Genomic DNA, 13,479 nt, shown 5'->3' with positions numbered 1-13,479 from the left:
TATTGTGCCAAACAACATTCTGACCATCATGAATATCACACTGATGGTCACAACTCCATGAGGAAGGTTCTGTTATCATCATTTTACAATTGAGGAAACTGAGGCCAACATTAATCAAGTGACTTTTCAAGGGTCATATAACTAGAAAGTTTCAGAGCTGAGATTCAAAATCATGTCATCCTGACTCCAGACCCAGCATTATGCAGAGTGCTGCTTTCTTTCCAGTTCTCATCCTCTTTGATTTTTCTGTAGTATTTGACATTATCAATAACTCCATCCTTATTTCCTCAGTTCCATGACATTCTAATCAATAGTTCTCCTAGTTATCTGCTTACTTGTTCTCTGCCTTCTTTACAGTTTCCATCTTTACTTCCATCTACCACCTAAAATGTGAGTGTTCCCAAGACTGTGTCACTGGCCTTCTTAGCTTCCTATGTGATCCCTTTTGTAATTAAGAAATCTAGGTGGTGCAGTAAATAGTGTTTGGTCTTGAGTCAAGAAGATCTAACTCCAAATCCAGCCTCAGACAGTCAGTTGCTAGCTATGTGTCTCTGGGGAATTTACTTTACCTCTCTGTCTCAGTTTCCTTATGTTATATATATATATATATATAACATATACCTCCCAGAGATGAGACATATACATAGTGACCTGGAACAAATTACTTAACTCTGAAGTCCTCTAGGCTAGGCATATGTTTAAGACTATAATTGTTGAAGTGTTTTAGGTCTGCATTGGGAAAAGAAGTTTCCTCATCCAGAAGCTTCCTATATCAATAAAACCACAAATCTAATCCCTCTTCTTATCATATTGGTGGCAGCACCATTTCCCAATAAACCAAGCTTCTAACCTGAGAGTCATCCTTTATTCTTTTAGTCCAGAACCTTCATATTCAAACCACAGCTGATGTTGAAGTCACTGTTTTTGTCTGGGGTAGCAAAGTTAGGTGCTGCTGCTTCAATAACATTTTCCCCATTTATTCTATTCCCTTACAACCCATCACCCAAGATGTAGGTGATTCCTTAATTCTCAAACTCTCCTCAGCTTCAACAATTCCATTGATTTCATCATATCCTACATTAGAAGATAGATGGTTGCATATATATATTTGATTCTAGATTTTAGTTGCCTCACAGTAGGCACTTTAGCATATCTATAATTATTTGCTCAGTATTTCATATAATATTTAACACATAGAAGAAAGGCAATAGGCTAGAATAGTGAAATTCTTGAATTCATTGGAAAAACTATGGAAATGGAAGGTTATAAAGACACTTGTGAATATGGATTCATTTGTTAGTAGTTTGCTTACTCTTTGTATGTATCAATATAGGAAATATGAGTGTAAGCAAGTTCTTTTTTTCATTTTGGTCTTTATATACATGCCCTAAGGGCTCCTTATTTAGTAAATTTTACATTCCACTAATTAGCATTTCAGACATTCCACAACATGACATCATTCAGCCTTTTCAACTTTAGTGAATATTTTTTCTGCCATATTTCCTTTAAATACCAGACAATCTAAATAATGTACTCTCTTCCCAATATATCCTGGTCTTTGATGCCTCTATATTTCCTTAGGTGATACCTAATACCTGGAATACCATTTCTTCTCCTTTCTATTTATTAAGAATGTAACTCAAGGGGGGAGCTAAACAGTTCAGTTTGGATTGAGAACCAGGCTTAAAGATGGAAGGTTCTAGGTTCAAATCTGACCTCAGACACTTCCTAACTTTGTGGCCCTCGTTGCCTAACCCTTACCACAAAGGTAAGGGTTTAAAAAATAAAATTAAAATATAACTCAAAAGTCACTTTGATTGATTATATTTTCAGGATCTATTTCACTCATCATGTAGCATTAAAATTATTTGTATCTTTCTTAAGGAAATTCAAAATGACAGAAATAATATATATTTTATACATCTTTAGACTCTAGCACTGCCCAGCAGGCTCTTAATAAATATTTGTTGTGTCTTCATTTCTTAAACAAGATTGGGACATATAATCTCAGATGGGATATTTAAAATATTGTTAATGAATAACTGTCAGCATCGTGAGAAGAATGTATCATTGACTTATCTATCTAAACATTAGCATGCTTGGAATGGAAGATATTTGTCAGGAGAGGGAGGCTGTAGTTCAGTCATTTCTATTCTTCATCCATGAAATCACAGAGTAGGGTATTGAAAAGATGATACACATCCCAGTGGTTAGTTTAAAATGAGGAATTCTCTCCTTCCAGATGCAGCAAGTGGTATTCACACCAAGCTTCATACTGACCTGTATAGACTAAGTGTGGGATACAAAAATAAACAGAAACCATATATATTCAGTGGTCCTGAAATGTTTGACTTTAACTCCACTGGATTCAATAATCCCAATACATTTATTCTTCTGGGTATCCCTGGGCTAGAAGCCTTACATATATGGATTTCCATTCCCTTCTGCTCTATTTATGCTATTGCCTTGTTGGGAAATGTGAGCATCCTCTTCATCATCAAGACAGATTCCTCCCTCCATGAACCCATGTTCTATTTCCTCTCCATGCTGGCCATCACTGACCTCATCCTCTCAACATCAACTCTGCCTAAGATGCTTGGACTATTCTGGTTCAGTGACCATGAGATCAACTTCCATGCCTGCCTCACTCAGATGTTTTTTATTCATGCTTTCTCTGGAGTAGAATCTGGGCTCCTAGTAGCCATGGCATTGGACCGATATGTGGCCATCTGCAACCCACTGAGACACTCATCCATACTCACCAACCCTGTTGTGGTCCAGGTAGGCATGGCAGCACTTCTACGGGGCTTGATACTCATGATTCCCCATCCTTTCCTGGTGAGGAGGTGGCCATACTGCCGGACCAATATTGTCCCACACACTTACTGTGAACACATGGCTGTAGTGAAATTGGCCTGTGCTGACATCTCCATCAACAGCCTCTACAGTTTAGCTGTCATCATCCTGATTGTGGGCACAGATGTAACATGCATCTCTCTATCTTACATTCAGATTCTCCGAGCAGTCTTCAACCTCTCTTCTAAAGATGCCCGCTTAAAAACCCTCAGCACTTGCGGCTCCCACGTCTGTGTTATTCTCACTTTCTATATCCCTGCCCTTTTCTCTTTCCTTACCCATCGTTTCAGTAAGCAAATCCCCCGCCATACTCATATTCTGTTGGCCAATATGTACCTATTAGTACCCCCCATGCTCAACCCCATTATCTATGGGGTCAAGACCAAACAGATCCGGGATCGAGTTTTACTTTTATTCCAAACTAAAACCACCAGAGAAATCTGAACCTGAAATTGATTAACAGTTTAACACCCATATCAACTGCCAACTTGTGTATAAAAAAAATTATCAATCCATAAACATTAGATACCTACTATGGGTTAGGTGCTATTTTATATTATAATTTATATCTATAAATAAAAAGGATGAAACAATGTCTGTTCTAAAGGAGCTTTTATATTCTAATGAAATAGTCAATAGATATATGAAACATAAAAGTGAATAAATATAAGTAACACAGTCTTTAAATACAAGATGCTTTTGGAAGGAAGACACTACCAACTGGGAACCATAAGAGACTTCTAGTAGTTCAGTATCTTGAAGGATGCCAAAGGAAAAGTGAAACACCATAAGATTAAGGTAAAAAGGCAACATATTCCAGATATGTGGAACAATCAATTCAAATATGGGGGATAAGTAGAGAGGGAGAAAAAGGATCAGAAAGAGATACAGTAAATTGTAGCACTTAATCGAGATTTAGAGTGTATCTTTGGGAGAAAGTTCAGAAGAAATAGGACTAGATATAACCTATCCAACACAAACTATGTTCAGTTTCAATGCACTTATTATACTCACACTGGGGCCAGGGTTGTGGTGGAGCAAGATCAAGCTAGTACTGAAAAGATGATTATTGAATTGTTAGTGTAAGTATTTACACCTAAGATGTCAGCATACACTATAAATCAGGTGTTGGTTTGTTTCATTGATTGTCTAAAAATAAGGAGGAGAAAATGTAAATAATTTTGAGTAACTGTTGAATCAGGATCGAGTGTGCACACAAAAGGCTTGAACTGATGAAAACTCTTTCTTTTTTCTCATTTGAAGGGAGGCAAGAGCTGCTAAAAGCCCAAGGTGGATGGGGCAGAAGAAATAGCAATGAATATAGACAGCGGCTTCAGCCTGCTACCTATTTATTGCTCATTGCCTTATCTCCACAACCAGTTGTCACCTATCTGGGGATTCATGTTGCCACTTCTCTTTTACCTATTCCATTCAATCTTTATCTTAGGTGAATGAGTGCTAGATAGAGTGGATCAGGCTTTAATTTTGTGAGCTTTGAAAAGTCAGAAGATTCTTCAAAAGTCCCCTCATCAACTAAAAATCATAGCAACAGTAGCCAAGTCAAATGAGGAACCAGCCCAAGAGTGAATCCATCTAGTAGCTGAGATATGATTGATTCAAGCAAAGGAATAACTAATCTATTGGCTAGTTCACACCCAGAAATGAACTTGGTGTCTAGAATATTTTATAGCAGCTTCTTCAAGTTTGAATACACTCTCCTTTAGGATCAGAGAGTATAATTCAAGTGTGGGAAGTTCTTGTTTTACTGTCTATGTCAATTCTTTTTTATAAATGCTAACTGATATTATATGGTTATTTAATATTGAAGAGATAATAACAATTGAGGAGAAAATACACCACATGGGGTCTTGTGATATCACTAACATTTTCATGGTTACCTCTAGAATATTGGATGGAACTATAGGTACCCAGGCTTTGAGGATTCAATTTGCCAATGAGTTGGAGCTGGAACAGTGAACCTAGAACCTATACTAAGGTATATACAAAATATTGTGTTTCTTTAGTCTTCCGCATTTCTGATTTAAGATGTAATATATATTTCAGTTCCTATTCTTTGAAATCAAAATCCCCTTTTACTTTGCAAATAAAGACATTAAGAACCAGAGAATCAATCTGAGTTGCCCAAAGTCAATAATTCTTTCCTAAACAATCTTCTTACTGTCTACTCTGTCTCTCGTTGTACCCTTTGGACAACAGCACCTATGGAGATAGTGTTGTAAGGGAATTAATATTTTCAACTTCTATCCTGAAACTTGCTTTTGGAACTTCTGTCCTGATTGGTGAGTGTTTCCAATGGTATGTTATCTAACCAACCAACCCCAATCCTCTTTTTCATTCTCTCCTGCCATCTTTTCGTTTTCTACCATATGGATATATTCTTTCCCTATCTCCTCCCACTGTGCTGTGTTCTAGGTCTGCAAGTATAATCCAATCAATACTATCATTGCTACTAGACAAATGTTAATCATTTTGCCTATTGTAGCACTTACCATTCGTGACTTTTTAAACCAAAGTGATACAACTTTCCTATCTCCATTTTACTATATTTTTTCTCTTGCCCTATCAGAATATAAGCTCCTCAAGGGCAAAAACTTTTACTTTTGTATTTTTTAACTCAAGAGCTTAGACTACAGTTTAACACATTGTAAATACTTTCTGGATGAGTTTTCATTCATTCATTCACAAAATAGAAAGTAGAGAAGATAGGATTCAAATTAAAGTCTTCTCCCTCTAAAACCATCAAGTTCCCAACTATATCTCATGTTAAAAAATATTGGCAGATTATAGCTTGTCAAAGTGATTACAATCAAATCTTCAGAAGACCATGCCATAGATGGAAAAAACGGGGCATTTATCCAGAAAGAGAATTGGGCAAATAGTTTGTGAGAGGGAATTGATAATATTTAAAATCATTAGGATTTCATAAGGAACAAGCTCTTCCTTGAATGACCACATGTGATTTCTTATCACAGGCAAATCAGATATATATATATATATGCATATATATATATAAATAGTTATGGTGCATCAAGATTTAGCAAAGATTTTAATACTCTTTCTTACCACCCTTATGAATTATATGGAAAGATATAGACTAGATAATAGAACATTTAGGCAGAATTGGAAGTAGTTAAATGATTGAAAACAAAGGATATCCAGTAACAGGTCAAAATAATTTTCTAGTGGAGAGGAGCAGGCATCAATACTTAGTTCATCACTGTTCACATTTTAAACATTGATTTGCATAAAGATATAGGTGACACACTTTTCATATTTCCAAATAACTATGAGGAGGGCATAGATAACTCATTAACACATTACATAGCAGCACTGGGATTCAGAAATATCTTGCCTGACTGGCATAATGAGCTGAAGAGAATAAGAGTATATACTGGGCATAAATGTGTGACTATATAACTAGGTTATATAGTAATATATAGTTTTATATATATATATATATATATATATATATACATATAGATATATACTAACACATTACATAGCAGTTGGGATTCAGAAATAACAGTACAGTGAAGAAAATGCCAAACTTGGAGTCAAAAAGACTCATCTTCATAAGTTTAAATCTGGTGCAAGATATTTACTATTTATATGACCCTAGGAAAGTCACTTAACTCTGTTTGCCTTAATTTACTCATCTGTAAAATCAACTACAGAAGGAAATAACAAATCACTCCAGCATCTTTACCAGAAAACTCCCAATGGAATTACAAAAAGTCAGACTTGAAGAAGCAGCTAGTTGGCTCAGTGGATTGAGAGTATGGCCTAGAGTCTAAAGGTTCTGAATTCAAATTTGATCCCAAGCACTTTCTACTTGTGTAAACAAGTCATTTTACTTCTTTTGTCTAGACCTTATTGTTCTTCTGCCTTGGACCAAATATACAGTTTTGATTCTATGATGAAAGGCAAGGGTTTGGAGAAAAAAAAGAGGCAAACATGACTAAAAGATGACAACAACAACAAATGTCTAGACAATATCTTATGGAAAAGATCTGGAGGTTTTATGTATTGGAACTTCAATCTGAGTCAACAGTGTTACATGGTAGCCAAAAGACTCAATACTATTTGTGCATTAAAACACATTGTGTTCAGAGTGAGGGAGAAAGCAATTCCTTTATGCTCTTTCTTGGTTGCATCACATCATCATAACACTATTTGCTGCTTAGCACATTTTAGGAAACACATTAATAATCGGGAGCACATGCAAAAGAAAACAATTTATTTGGTGGGAAATCTAGAGAAAATGCTATTTGAGGATTAATAACCTAAAAGGATCTTAGAATCAAGTAAACTCTCCATACCATTTTTAAACAATCAGCTATTTAACCATGGCCCCTATCTTGTACTTATGAAGTACATTTTTTTAAATCCAAGAGTAAGAATTTACATTTATCCCAATGGAATTCCATCTTATTAAATTCATCTTAGTATACTAGCCTATCAATCTTTTTAGATTTCTAGTTGTTCAGTCATTTTTTGGTCATGTGTGACTTGTTATATCATTTGTGGTATTTTTGACAAAAAAATACTGGAGTGGTTTATCATTTCCTCCTCTAGCTCATTTTACACATTAAGAAACTAAAACAAACAGGGTTAAATGATTTGCCCAGATTCACAGCTACAAAGTATCTAAGGCTAGACTTGAACCCAGGAAGATAGGTCTTCCGAACTCCAAGACTGGTATTCTATGCACTGTGCCAACTACCTGCCCAATTTTTTGGACACTCACTATTACTGATTGTATTAGCTCTCCCTCCCGGTTTTGTGTCACCTGTACATTTGAGAAAACATTTTTGTCTTCATTATTAATGAAGATTTTCTACTCACAAATCTCAGATGTGTTCGCGTGGGGAAAGAACTATATGGATAGGATTATGCATAAATTATATAGTCTGGAGAAGAGAGGGGCAGAGACCTGGATGTAGGTAGGCAGCTATTATATGTGTCACCAGAGAATGAGGAGAAAGTATGCAACTAGTAACTTTAGTTATGAAATCCTCAATTGGTTCTTGTGCTCAGAACTTGTCATCTCTGTATTGCAGAGGAGTTGAGAGATGGGAATGACTTGCATAGCACAACACATTACTTAGTGCCTAGAAGGGAAGAATCAACAAGAGGAATAGCCTTTGAGATATGAAGAAATGAAATTTCCCTGAGAGGAAAAAGCATGAAGGAAGCAATATTGAGTAAAAATGACCACCATACAAGTCATGAGACAATGAGAGAGAACACTGTTCTTCTTACCTAGAGACCAGTAAAGAATAATACATAATTATATTATAAATATGATGTTTTATCTTGAATATCTCTACATTAGACTTAAAGGTTTTCAAAGACCTTTAAGAATCTCTCTGTTTTATCTTCACAACCATCTGGGAGGTGTGTATTGTTATCAATTCCTTTCTATAAATGAAGAAACTGAGGCAGGCAGAAGTTAAGATGCTTAAAATACTTGCCTGGGTTTACATAATTATTGTGTCTGAGGCTTGATTTGAGCTCATGTCTTTTTGACCTTATCCACTACTCTGCCTAACTGACTAGAACTTATTATATACCCTCCCATGACACTTGCCTTCAAGAGCCTTTGTAAGGACACAGAAAAGGTATAATCTTTTTTAGAATAACTCCATCATCCTGACTAGCATTTTTGGTAATATTATTAATAAACCATTACCATCATTTGTGGCCACAGTTCTCACACTCAAAACAATCACCCAATGCCTTGGGAAAAAGAGAAATATTTACATGTTAAGACTATGGAAGTTCTTTCCCAGGCCAGCAATAATGTCAGAAGGATTTGAGCTAACTCCACTAGTACAAAGCTACAGTTAAAACTAGGAATTCCAGCCTAGAGGGAAAATTTTACTGAATTTAAGGACAGAGGTGTAAAAAATGTAACAGTTGTCTATGATTAAAGAAGATTTCAGACAGGGAGGTTCTAAGCATTGAAGAGGTTTAAAATTCCTCTTCCTGATTTGTGTCAGAGGATGTAAAAGGAAGAGACAACCTTGGAGAGGGAAGCAAGAGATATGGTATCTTCAAGAGAAAACTAAATTTTAGTAATTTCTAGAAGAAGGAAAAAATGAAAAGAGATCTAAAATTGAGGGAGTTTGTTAACAATAGGAGAAAGTTACAAATGATGTGATGCAAAGGGAGGTCAGAGGAGAATAGGGCCTGGAAAGCGGTTCATCTGAGCTTGCCATGTAAGGGGAAGCAGTGTAGTGGAGATCCCCAAGTCAGATGACATGATGGCCATTGAACTTGAAAAGTTGCCAGTCCATGAGAGGGAGATACCTACATTCTGTGGGTGTGGGCCAAAGAAAGTGTGCTTCCTGGATATTAGTACCTCAATAAAATACTTTGGCTTCCCTATATTAGTTTCCACTCTGGTGTGAAGCTAGAAGTCACTAATAAAACAATATATGCACTAGCTACCAAGGATGTAAATTGGTTGCTCAGTTCAACACATCCTTTGAGTGTTGAGGGTTTCTTATCCTTAAATCCAAAAAGATCAATACACACATATGTATGTATATGAATATGTGTAGGTACATATGTATTTATGTGGGTCATGAAATAATATTAGAAGAATATTCCTATATTGGAAGCTGAAATATACACACACTTTTTTGTTGATAGAGTCATCTATTTGGCATTTAATAAAGTTACTATACATGTTTACATGTATATATGTGTTTATTTAAAAGCTATATAATATATACATATCCATACATATGTTTAAGTGTCAAATTACTATATATCTATGTGTATATATATACATATATATACACACAAACACATAGATACCAACGTAACCCTTACATGCCAAAAAATGACCACAAATACATATTTTCAGTTTCCAATGTAGGAATATTCCCCCTATATATAACCTGCAACTGGTTGCTAATATAGGAAACATCAAATAAGTGCCAGTAAAGAAAGGACTCCCATCACAAAAACTCAAAGGTATAGTCCTATTAAATAAAATCAGGGAACATTTTGTAAAGGGTATTTTGAGGTTCATTTGTGATCACTGGCTTCCTTCTACTGTCATTTATTTGTGGAGCTCTATTTCAGGGGGCCTTGTTTGGCATCCTAAATTGGGAAAATTCTCCTTTGTCTTGACATTCACCATTTCTCTTCCCTTCAATAATACTCAAGCATAAATTAGTGAGGAGAATTTTGTGAATATATAAGAAGGGAAGAATTATTTTATTTTTTAGATGAGACAAATATTTAGTCCACATTTTAAAAAGTCAATAAAATCTCATGAAGTAATCGTGTGTGTGTGTGTGTGTGTGTGTGTGTGTGTGTGTGTGTGTGTGTGTGTGTGTCCTACTCACTTAGCAAGTTAGGTAACTCATTGAGAATATCAAATACATCTTTGTCTCTTTGATTCAAACCAGGCCATGATGCCTACACACAGTATAACCATAGTACATGTTGATGAATGACACAAAGAAAGGCAATCTATTGAATGTATTCCTTTGACATTTGGTTATTCTCTGTTGTAGTAGTAACAATAACAATTATCATATTAGTAATCATAATAGTATTAGTAATAGTAGAAATAATTAGTAACTGTCAACAAAGCAACAAGTTTTTTATTAAGGACTTACTCTGTGCCAACCATTGTGCCAAATGTCAGGGAGAAAAAGCATAAAACTAAACAAAAGCAGTCCATGCCCTCAAAAAGTTTACAAAAGAATGGAGGATCCAACACATTGATAAATATGGGAGAACGACATACATACAGAGTAGAGTGAAAATAACAATTAAAGGGAAGGCTCACATGACCACGAAGCCTTTGGAAGCCTTTTACAAAAGGTGGCATTTGAACTGAGTGGATACCAGAGTAGTCAAGATGTGAAATGGGGGAGAGAAAACTATCTAGGTCTGACACAGAGTCAGTGCAAAAAAAGAGATAGGGAAGCAATTGTCATGTGTGAATAATAACAGTAAATAAGGTTTCTAAAATATAGAATTTATGGAAGGGTACTGAATGAGAAAAATGTGAGAATACTGGAAATCACAAAATAACCAGGTTGTTTAGAACCTTAAAGCAGAACAAAAGACTTTAAATGTGGTCCCAGATATAATATATAATGGCATTTAGAGTGCTGAAACTGTAGTTTAGCTGGGGTCTTGCCAGGAACCAGAAATCAGTATCTAATAATTAAAATAGTTCTAATAATATTAGGACAAAAATGAAAATAGCAGTCTTACATGTTGTGAAGCACTCATTGAAATAAATTAGACTTAAGATACTATACTAAGAAGGAAGAGAATACAGGATTCTCATATCTCTATGAAAGGAGCCAATGAGCTTTGTATGTTTTAGATATGAGAATGCAAAGTTTCTATTAGATTGAGAACCAGAATTGAGAAAACTCTGAAATTGATTTCTTTATCTAGGTTTAGCATGCCTAACAAATCTTTGCATGAAATTTGTGACCTATCTAATCTTGCAGAATTCATGACAATTAGCCAAAAAGTGTGCTGGTAGCATGCTTTGCTACAGAGAAGAACAGCTGATTATGACACAGGTTTATATTCCTGAAACTGTCCCACCCCCCAAATCCTTAAAATAGTGATAGCAGTAACTAGGGTAAAGCCAAGGAGCCCAATAAAAACAGAAAATATCTTTGCCTTAAACTAAAAATGCAAACATAAGAGGAAATCGATTATGGACCCAATGGGAGAAGTAATGATACTCTTTATTAGTTATCAAATGAGGATATTCTATTGTATACCAGGGAGAACTTTGGATAGAATGGGTATAGGAAAGAAGGCACAGACAAGACAGGCACTGTACATGAATCACTGTGGTAAATCAGAGGAGTATGGTGAGAGAGACACAACTCATTTCATTGCCTTTCTACCCTGAATGTTTTATCTGTCATGTGCCAGGATGACTATGTTTGTTAAAGTGATTTGTTTTCATTATTAATAATGATTGCACAGCATTTCCCTCAATTTGAGAAACTGGTTATTCTTTCTGAACAAATACCCGTTGTACCCGCTCTCGGATTTGTTTGGTCCTGACTCCATAAATGACTGGATTAAGGGCTGGTGGGATGACCACATAGAGATTGGCCAGAAGGATGTGGATGTAGCGGGGGACATTACGTCCAAATCGGTGCGTCATGAAGGAGAAAAATGCAGGTGTATAGAAGGCCAGAATGACACAGACATGGGAACCGCAAGTACTGAGAGCTTTCAGTCGTGCATCCCGGGAGGGCAGGCGAAAAACAGCTCGTAATATTTGAACATAGGAAAGGGCAATGAGGATCAAGTCAAAGATGAGGGCAGCAATAGTGAATAAACCATAAATAATGTTTACTCTGATGCTGGCACAAGCCAGGCGAGCGATGCCCATATGCTCACAGTAGGTGTGGGGGATGATATAGTGTCCACAGAATGGCAGTCTTTTAAGGAGGAAGGAGAATGGAATGACTAGAAGAACTGGCCTCCCAACCACCACAGAGGCCATGATGGCCACCACCTTGTTGGTGAGGATGGTAGTGTATCTCAGTGGGTAACAGATAGCCACAAAACGGTCAATGGCCATTGCTAACAACACCACAGACTCCATGCCAGTGTAGGTGTGGATGAAGAACATTTGTATGAGGCATCCTTCAAAGCTGATTTCCCTGAAGTTGAACCAGAAGATGCCCAACATCTTAGGGATGGTAGATGTGGAAAGTCCTAGGTCAATAAAGGACAGAAGGGCCAAGAAGTAAAACATTGGCTGGTGAAGGCTCTCTTCTGTCTTGATCACAAGCATAATGGTGATATTGCCCACAACTGCAGTTAGATACACAATACAAAATGGGAAGGCAATCCAGATGTGATAAGCTTCCAGCCCTGGAATCCCCAGCAGCAGGAAAAAGGTGGGAAAAGAGCTGGTTTCATTGGAAGATGGCATCCTGCCCAAGGGTCATGGCAGATGACAGATGCAGCACAATCTTTCACAGTCCTGACATGAAGCAAAGGGAAGGTATGATCCACTCTGCACTGAATCAATTCCATTTGTAGATTAATGAAATCCCAGATCATCTCAAAAGAACACTTCTGGAGGGAGCCAGAAGTCATGGGGAAGTCTCAAGGACAAAGAAGAAATGTAGGTGACTGGTCTAATGCTGGGATTCTTACCTTAATTTTTGTCATAAATTCTTTGGGCAGTCTTTGAGACTTATTTTCAGAATAACAATTTTTAAATACATAAAATAAAACACATAGGATTGTCAAAAGAAAATAGAATATGTTAAAATATAGCTATCAATCAGATTTTATTTTTGTTTTCAGATCCCAGTTAAGGAAAATATGGTGAAAATCATATCTGCCAAAGTTCAGATGGCTTTGGTTCACTTGACTCATTGGAAGGGTATCTGGGGAGCAAAAGGGCTACATATATTGAACCATATATAATGACTGTGATAAATAGCAACTTTCCCCTTTGATAGCTTTCTCTACCCAGTGAATAGTTCTTCCTGTTTTTACTTAATAAAAGCAATTCTCTTCTATAATGTATTAAGATCATAAAAGTTCAGACCTTGGGGACCTTCCATTTTGAAATATATT

General features: G+C 36.3%; 2 protein-coding genes across 2 annotated transcripts; one reads left to right on the top strand and one right to left on the bottom strand.

Moving 5' to 3' along the window:
- The first annotated feature begins 2,343 nt into the window (after positions 1-2,343).
- On the top strand, positions 2,344-3,300 carry LOC100617133 (olfactory receptor 52E2-like). Its single transcript, XM_007491166.1, has one exon. It carries the CDS (start codon positions 2,344-2,346, stop codon positions 3,298-3,300), a length of 957 nt encoding a protein of 318 aa, XP_007491228.1.
- An 8,584-nt stretch (positions 3,301-11,884) lies between these two features.
- Positions 11,885-12,823, bottom strand: LOC100020685 (olfactory receptor 52E4-like). The gene has a single exon (XM_007491136.2). The coding sequence runs from the start codon at positions 12,821-12,823 to the stop codon at positions 11,885-11,887; it is 939 nt and encodes a 312-aa protein (XP_007491198.1).
- Positions 12,824-13,479: the final 656 nt, after the last annotated feature.

The sequence above is a fragment of the Monodelphis domestica genome, chromosome 4 (assembly GCF_027887165.1).
Source record: "Monodelphis domestica isolate mMonDom1 chromosome 4, mMonDom1.pri, whole genome shotgun sequence".
In the NCBI taxonomy this organism is placed as follows: Eukaryota; Metazoa; Chordata; class Mammalia; order Didelphimorphia; family Didelphidae; genus Monodelphis; species Monodelphis domestica.
The sequence above is the reverse complement of the archived record's forward strand: the minus strand, read 5'-3'. Positions and strand labels throughout refer to the sequence as shown.